The 8305-nt window shown below is 51.9% G+C and overlaps 1 protein-coding gene across 1 annotated transcript; it reads right to left on the bottom strand.

The window, feature by feature from the left end:
* Positions 1-2100: 2100 nt before the first annotated feature.
* Positions 2101-5146, bottom strand: LOC149343304 (uncharacterized). The gene is made up of 3 exons (XM_089542358.1): positions 4662-5146; positions 4210-4573; positions 2101-2724 (listed from the first exon to the last, which is right to left on the bottom strand). The coding sequence occupies exons 1-3, from the start codon at positions 5045-5047 to the stop codon at positions 2212-2214; spliced, it is 1263 nt and encodes a 420-aa protein (XP_089398484.1). The 5' UTR covers positions 5048-5146; the 3' UTR covers positions 2101-2211.
* Between the last annotated feature and the right edge of the window lie 3159 nt (positions 5147-8305).

Genomic DNA, 8305 nt, shown 5'->3' on the forward strand with positions numbered 1-8305 from the left:
AGCGGCCACGACAGAAGAAGGAGCAGGGTCCGGGAGAAACATGGCGTCCTGCATGGTCAAGGCTTCGCAACCGTGCACCAAATGGAAGGGAGCGAAGCGTGTCGTTTCGTGTAGCGCAGTATTGTACGTGAACGTGATGTAAGGAAGTATCCGGTCCCAGTTTCCATGGTCATCGTCGACATACATCGAAATCATATCGGCAATTGTCTTGTTAAGCCGCTCAGTCAGTCCGTTCGTTTGCGGATGGTAGGCTGTAGTTTTCCGATGGCTGGTGCCACTGAGACGAAGTACCTCGCTCGTTAGTGCCGACGTAAACGCGGTTCCCCTGTCAGTTAATACGACTGTTGGGGCTCCGTGACGAAGCACAATGTTGTGAATGAAGAAATGTGCAACTTCGGCTGCGGTACCATGAGGGCCTTGGTCTCACAGTAGCGGCTAAGATAGTCAGTGGCAACAGCATTATGCCGGTTACCTATGGAAGACGCCGGAAATGGGCCGAGTAAGTCTATGCCGACCTGTTGAAATGGGAGGCGCGGGGGATCAATAGACTGCAGCAGCCCGGCTGGTTTAGTCGGCGGCGTCTTCCGGCGCTGGCACTCACAACAGGTTCGTACGTAGCGGTGGACAACCGCAGCAAGCCTGGGCCAGTAGTACTTGTGACGTATGCGCGCCAACGTGCGGGAAAATCCGAGGTGGCCCGAAGGAAGGTCGTCGTGGCACGCACGCAGAAATTCGTCACGAAGCGCTGTAGGCACTGCAAGCAGATAGTGTCCGTCGGGCTGTAATTCTTTTTACGGCCGATTATTATTCTTTTAAAGCCGATTATTAGGACAAGGCTCGCCGAACCCCCAAGCTCATTCACGACAAAGAAGACGCTCGGCCACGCGCTGGGAGACAAGGTTCTGCTACCAGGTGGCGCCGCAGAGTATCAGCAGTGTGGCAATATGCATGTCCCTGCGTTTCTAGCTCATCTGAACACCTTCTCTACACTCGGCTGCAGCTGCCGTGACGCCCTCCTCCGATTGGCTGGAGCTGGCGAGACGATCCTCTCTGCTTACCCTAGCTTGCCCGAGTTACTCCGAAGCTTCAACATGACGGGTGACGTCTTTTTCGCATCACACTAAAAATCTCCCGGTAAAAAGTGCCAATCTATGATAGTATTTGTAGTGTACCTGCGCAAGTACTGCAAACTTTGTAAGCGCATAGTCAGTAAACGTAGCTGTGTAAACAAAGCCGTAGACTCCCGAGCTTCTCCAACAAAACAAAAGTTCGAGGCAGAGCTGCAGTTTCTCAGCAAACTGAAAGAGTCGACAACAGCGCCCAAAGGCCGGCAAAATTGCACTCAATAAGGTGTAGAGCCCTGTTCGGCTTAAATTTTATTGTCTTACGTTTTAAAAAATTCGGTTACCAGAGGCTCTCCGGCAAGTTGTTTGCAATTATTCCAGCATCGCTCTAGCGGGCCCAAGCCTCATGTACGTTCAGTAACCTTTAACACCTGTAACTTGCAAGACAGTTTCAGAGTACCTTTAGCTCGTACATAGAACGCTATGACACCACGCGAAGAAATACGGCGGCAGCAATGCTCCCATTAGTGAGACAGTTGCCACTGGTCTGGAACCACGCTGTCGACCCAAAACCATCGTAATTATCTGGTGCTCAAAAAAGACAAGTTGCACCATTGTCTTGAAATTTTAGGTGCTGAACATTCCACACGTTATGCTGTATTCAACTAATGAAGTTCGTTACACAAAGTTAAATGAGCTTAGTATTTACAGTGTCGCGGTCGGTTAACACATATGTCTGTCCATTACACTGTGTTGCCAGACACTGCCCTCGTGTCATCTACTGCAAAAATGCAGTCATCACCACTCTATACCAATTCAGTGAGTTTTGTGTGGAGGCTAAGACGAGCATCAGTCTTCCGAAGTAGCGCAATGGACGCGTAATCATCTCAGTACAAGCCAAGGCTGTGTCGCTAATGCGCTCCTACATTTTTTTAATACTGCTCCAAACGTTGCGGTAAACCTTGCGACAGTATATAGGTCGGAACGCAAGGAGATCCCTGCGTATATACAATAAAGCGGGAAACACGTGTGCAAATATCGCAGTTATAAAAACACGTCATCTTGAGGCACGCCACCCGCCAAAGCTATAGCCACAGCTATAGCCGATAAAGCTATAGCCATAGCCGATTGAAGCTAGCAGTCCAGATTAGCCCCGTCTAGGTCGCCCAGTGACGGCGACCTTACGGCGGGTGCTGCGTCCGGTAATCGATGCAGTCTTGAGAGCAGACATGCCTTCGCCATCATCGGTAACCTTCGCTGATGGACCGACGTCCATTTGATCGCCAAAAAAACCGGTGAGAATGCTAGCATCGTCCCTACGCTGAGCAAGCCACAGGCCAGGACCACGCGCCAGAGTCTTGTTCAAGACCACAGCTTCGCATCGTCGCCCGTTGGGCGCCGCCATGGGCTCGGGCTGCTCCCCAGAATCGCTGCACCCGAATGCCTGGGCGAACTGTGGCAGGTGTCGCAGCGGGAAGTTCACGCGGTACTCGGGAGGCAGCCGATTAAAGACTCGAAACTGGCGCGCTTGGTAGGTGTCGTCACTGCGCTCGCAGTTGTCCAGAGCGTAGTAAAGGAAGAAGAGCTGCTCCGAAGTGACGTCCGGCAGCGACTCCAGCCTGAAGTCTACCTTCCAGATGCGCTCCGTGCTCAACAGATCCTGCACACACGGTTGCGTAGAACTTATTACTTGAAATGTTGTGCCTTTGTAAGGAGACATGCGGCAGCGCACTTAAGCTGTGCCTTAAGGGTATGACACGTTAGCGTTAATGGGTTAGTGCCCATATATGCGGAACTGGTGATTTTGGACTATAGGCATTCATGGATCCCAGGCAGTCGTCATACGCGGTGTTGCAGCGGTTAAGCGATGCGCGACTGCCCTACGATGGAAGGTGCTGTTATCTGTGGGGATTGCGAGACCAAGGTCGGTCTTCCCGAGCAATCACTTGCGACTAATCATTAGTTTAACTGCCACCTGCCGCGTTGGTCAGTTTGGTTGGTTTTATGAGGTTTAACATCCCAAAGTGACTCGGCCAATGAGGGACGCCGTACCGAGGGGCTCCGGATAATTACGACCACCTGGGGTTCTATAACCTGCACTAACACCGCACAGTACACGGAACCCTAGTCATCGAGATACGACCGCCGCGGCGGGGATCGAACCCGCGTTTGCTCACAATCCGACCTAGGTGGCCCATCCAGGTTGCTTATCCAGGGGTTTTTCGCTTTCAACGCCGACGACGAGGACGCCGGATTTTATGCAGGACGGGAAGGGAACCTTAATGCTATCTATCACGTTAAGAATCGTTTGACACATTTTACAGCCATGTCGTATAAGTGCTCGCATGGCGCCCGAAAGACAAGGAGAAAAGACAGATGGACAGAGGCTCAGTTTGTTTGGATGCGATTAACTGTGTGAGCAGAACGCGCTTTTAGGATTAAGCATTTTGATGTTTTTTTGTTCCTACGCATTCCATTGCCTGAGAGTTTTGCCAATTAATTGTGCTTTCTTTTGGTTGGCTTTTAGAGCTGGTTAATAAATTATGTTTTTGTATTTCCTGAGTAAAACAAGCTTTTGGGCCACTTAAGGGACTTTCTTTAACTGTACGATTCGAAATTCTACAATAGAGCAGTAGTGCAAAGGGCTCTGTCAAACATGATGAAGAAGTCGTCAACGTATCGGTACACTTTTATGCATTCGTCCGGGTGAAAAACTGGCTAAATTCTGATCAATGCTGGATAAAAATGTCGGATAGAATGGGTGCCACACATTTTTTGCAGCATTTTTTGCGTTTTATTACCTGTCCCAACTTTATGGTTACCTGCTTGCAACGAAAGCGCTATTCTCACCACTTTAACAGTAAAGTAGACAGTTTGCATTTTTTCTCCATGCGGCCGCCCATGGGAGCTACCTGCTTGTTTTTGCAAACAAAAATTACCCGGGAAAATTTGGCTCTAATATTACTCATTTTTGTGCCTTTATATCTCATTGTCTTTACTTTTTTCAATTTCTGCAATCCTGACCGCACGTTCGTTCTCAGACTATAGCTGCTATGTGTGCTCTATGTGAGTGCACATTTACAGGCATGCACGCTTTTAAATAGCGCACAGAAACAGGGTGAAACAGCAACAAGCGTGCTCATACCTTGAAGGCGGCGTAGGCCATCGCCACCGCCGTGGTCTGTGCCAGTAGCGGGTAGACTGGCTCGGAAGAGTTTCGAACCACGCCGCTTGTAAAGAGGCGCAGATCTAGGGGCATTTCTTGCCAATCCCTTTCGAGGCATTGCAAAAGCCTAGCCAGGCGTCTGCGGGAGCGTTCTTCACTCAGTACCTGAGTCACTACCGTGTCCTCATTGCTGTTCCAGCTCTCGTAGACAAGCGGCAGCAGACCAAGGTACAGGCGCACAGCTGAGCGTGACGCTTGGTAAACGAGCAGTGTGTTCTCAAACGGATGGGAGACATCTAGGAGCCCAACAGGTACGTATACTGCTTGATGCGCAACCTTGTACCTGCGATATAAAGAACACTAGTTCGACACTTTAAATAACCACACAAGCGTAACGGCGTAGTGTTAGTGAGAAGATTCCGTCGCCTCACCTGCTTATCGTGTCGAAGGTGTGACCGTGCTCTCGGGGCTTGGTCGTCTCCCTGATTTGATGAAGCCGTCTGAGCTGGTAGTCGCTGGCCGCACGGACAAACATGCTGACTGAACTGCGTTCCTCCATCTCGGTGGGCCGTCTATCAGGGCAGAGGTCATCACGCAACAATGAGCCGGCGAAAAAACGTGCCACTTTAAACCTGCCAACAATATCGACGAACGTGGCAATGCTGTTGCGAGTCATCCATTTTAGGCGTCCCAGGTTGCGGTAGAACTCATCCTCCAGTCTCCCCAGCCAAATGCGACTAAGCGCATACGTTCCCGCGGCAGACTGCTGCATGGCTAAGGCTTTTGACAAGCACTCCGGCTGCACGCTCTCGATCATTCGAAGACATAGGAGCCAGTCTAGGTCTGGGCTAAGTACACGGCCCCCCAGTTGCACTGAAAGGATGCGCCGAAGGTTCGCAGAGCTCTGCCGCTCCAAAAGCGGCGAGAAATTTACCACGACGAGGAAGCCCAAGTAATTCAGAAAGGAGACGACAACGTCATCTGACGTGACCTTCTGAAGTTGGTTCGCGAGCAGGTCATAACTCCTCAGAACGACCGGTGTGTATGCCGCTACGTCATCCCCAAAAACAGCGTTGATAAAGATTCTTAAGTGGTCATAGGTATCGACAAAATCGCCAAAGTTTCCCACGATTACATCCGAGACGTCTCTCTCGTGTCCTATTTCTGCGAGACTTCTGACAACTGAAACAACTTGAAGAATAAGATTTTCAACTTCGCTCACCCAACCGAACTCCTGGGCTGCTTCCAAAACGGCCAGTTTCAGTGTTTCCAGAGCTGCGGAGTTCGGTCGCTCATTGAAATACAAATGGCGCGGGTAGCTGAGCTCTACCGTGCGGTTGGTATGGCCACGTTGAAGGCCTACTGTTACGTCCAGAAGAGATATGATTCCGTACTTGCGAATGAGCAATCCAGCCACGCGCCATATCTCCCCTGCATGCAAATAAGAGCCGTTGTAAGGCCAGGTATTTATTGGCAATGTCGCGAAGACTTCCTTCTGTAGAATGGCAAAAGAGTCCCCCGATCGATCGGAGCAAGCCCTGTACAAATCCCGCACGAGGCCGATGCCCATATTGCGCTCGTCCAAGATGTAGTCCCGTAAGGTGCCTGCCAGGGTTTCCTCGACAGCAGTGTCTACCGACATTGCTGCTCCGTCCCCGAAGTCCTGTGCTGGGGCATCTTCCAAAATGCTGCAGACATAGCGGTAGAAATTATTGCAAGGAGGCCACTCTCTGCTAATGTGGCGCCTTAAACGCTCTCCTTCCTGAAGGCAAATGTCCGTAGAGCAGAGATAAACATCTGGCGATTCTTCGCTAACAGTAGTCAATGTGATTTCGGTGGGCATCGTCGATGGTGGATTGTACGTTGTTGTCGGGAAAGTCAAAGGAATCCATATATCAGTCTCCATAGTGCACTGTTCGTCGTTCTTCGGACCCCCAATGAGGTAAACCACAAGAATCCAAACAAGACACACTAGACCGATTATTATAGCCAAGCGGCTTTCGGGATACAAGGACCAAAGACCGCCTGTCGCTGGAGTCTGCTTGCGAAATTCAGCCTCTGGTGGGGGTGCTGTCTGAGCCGCTGGAACTTCGGCGTTTACCACTATCTCATGTTCCTTATCTTCATCGCCTTTATCGCTAACCTCCGCTACGGCTTCAGCGCCTTCGGCATCTTCCTCTCCAGGTTCGTTGGTTTCATTAGCGGATTCTTTAGCACCAAGTTGTTGTTCCGCGCTTGAATACTTCGAGTGCTCTTCATCATTCTCTGGCTCAACCTGCATTGCCGGCCCTTCTGGAGATACACCTCCAGAGAAAACGTCAGTTCGGTCATCTCCCTGGCTTCCTTTTCGTTTATCATCTTGCTCAAGCGCAGTTGCCTCCAGCGCTGAGGAGGGCCGCCTCGCAGCATTTTCTTCCTTTGGCATACCCTCTGGTTCCTCCTGATCTGGCACCGTCATACCCGTAGCGCTTTGTCCTGGTGCTATCGAGGGTCGCTTCGTTGCCTCGAGCGACTGCATCCCAGGCTCAACCATTATGTCTCGCGATTCTCTATCCAACTTTCCGACCACATCTCCGCCTGCTTCGGTACCAGCCAGCGATACGGAGGTCCTCTTCGAGCCGAGCTTTGTGGGATCCTCCTGCTCCTTCGGCATCAAGCTTGTTCGTTCAGCCTGCGAAACGTTGGTAGAGCTCTTCCTTCGTGATGAGGCAGGCTGCGTGTCAAGACGCCCTTGCAGCAACTCCGCATCCCGCTTGCCTCCTTCACTAGGCCCTGGTTTAGGAACAGCGTTCGATGAAATGGAAGATATCGAAGCTCTCCTCGAGCACGTGCCAGGCTTCCGACGCTCGTCTGGTTTTCTCGCCACCTGTGGAATTTCCGGCGCTTCGTGCCTCTCAGATTCCCAGGTGCGAGCTTCAAAATTCCCGGCGTCCATGTCCGAGATACTAAGCCGGTGTTTTGCTGCTTCCTGCTCAACAACCCCTTCGTTTGTTGCCAACTGAAAGACGGGCGTCAAGGGCCGAGCCTTGTAGAGCTTCTCCTCGCCACTTGGCGTTTGCAGCAGTATGAACACGTCTTCTTCACTCAGTTCTTTGTTATCCGTCTGAGGCTGGAAGCCAGGTAAAACCGGCATTGTCGGCATCGTGGTTTCTGTTGGCAGTACAGGCTGCAGCGCCGGAGCAGGAGGGGTAACGGAGCAGATATTCGTGATGCGTGTCTCGATGGGTGCCGCTGCTCGCTCATGGGAGCAAACCGGAGTGGCTGGCAATGACGCACATCTGCCCTCCCAGTAGGGCACCACCGGTTGGTGTCCGTGGTAATGGCCCACCATTGAGGGTTCGCAGTATCGGCAGGCTGGGGGCCTCGCTGCTGCGCAGTGCGTGTAGTGGGCATCAGGGCTTTCGCATGGCCTCTCATAATGACATCTATGCTGGCACCTGTGGATTGATAAGGCAGAACTACAAGCACGGCATATCGAGCACGTTGAAGGGTGCTGATGCAACCTACAGTGGGCGCTGTGGGCGGACGCCGAACGATAGTGATGGCACTTATCATTGCACGAGGTCAGCGCATGGCACTTAGCAGTGCACGAGGTCAACGCATGTGGTTGTGGGAGTGATTGACGCCTCTTAGGTGAGTGGACTTGAAGTTTGTTCACTTCATATCCGCTCTTTTTTCCGAGGACATCATCGCCGGTGGCAGACGCGCGGCGAATATCTGTCGATCTGCGACGATCCGCCAGAAGCCTTTCGTGCTGTGCTGAAGACGACCTGCGGCGCTGGTCAGTTCGATGGCGGTCGATTACTGATGATCGACGATCGCCTACGTGGGCGACTGACGATCGTCTACGCTGCTCACCAAGTTCCTTACGCCCTCCGGAAGAATCCGCATGAGGCATTTGACGGTCCTGTGCAGCCGATGACCTCCGTCGATGGTCAACTCGTGGGCATTCTGACAGCCGTCTACGCTCCTCCTCAAGCCGAGGCATTCCGCGGTCGTGGGCTGTCGATGATCTCCGTCGATGGTCAATTCGTGGACATTCAGACGGTCGTCTGCGTTCCTTGTCAAGCTCGGC

Source organism: Amblyomma mixtum, chromosome 5 (assembly GCF_055824585.1).
Source record: "Amblyomma mixtum isolate Tamu chromosome 5, ASM5582458v1, whole genome shotgun sequence".
NCBI lineage: Eukaryota > Metazoa > Arthropoda > Arachnida > Ixodida > Ixodidae > Amblyomma > Amblyomma mixtum.

Excerpts from the sequence above, each read along its gene's own strand:
- LOC149343304 (XM_089542358.1), bottom strand. The coding sequence starts at position 5,047 with ATGATCGAGAGCGTGCAGCCGGAGTGCTTGTCAAAAGCCTTAGCCATG. Across the intron at positions 4,574-4,661 it reads ACCTTCGACACGATAAGCAG|GTACAAGGTTGCGCATCAAG; the intron begins GTGAGGCGACGG and ends TTTATATCGCAG. Across the intron at positions 2,725-4,209 it reads TGGCCTACGCCGCCTTCAAG|GATCTGTTGAGCACGGAGCG; the intron begins GTATGAGCACGC and ends CCGTGTGTGCAG.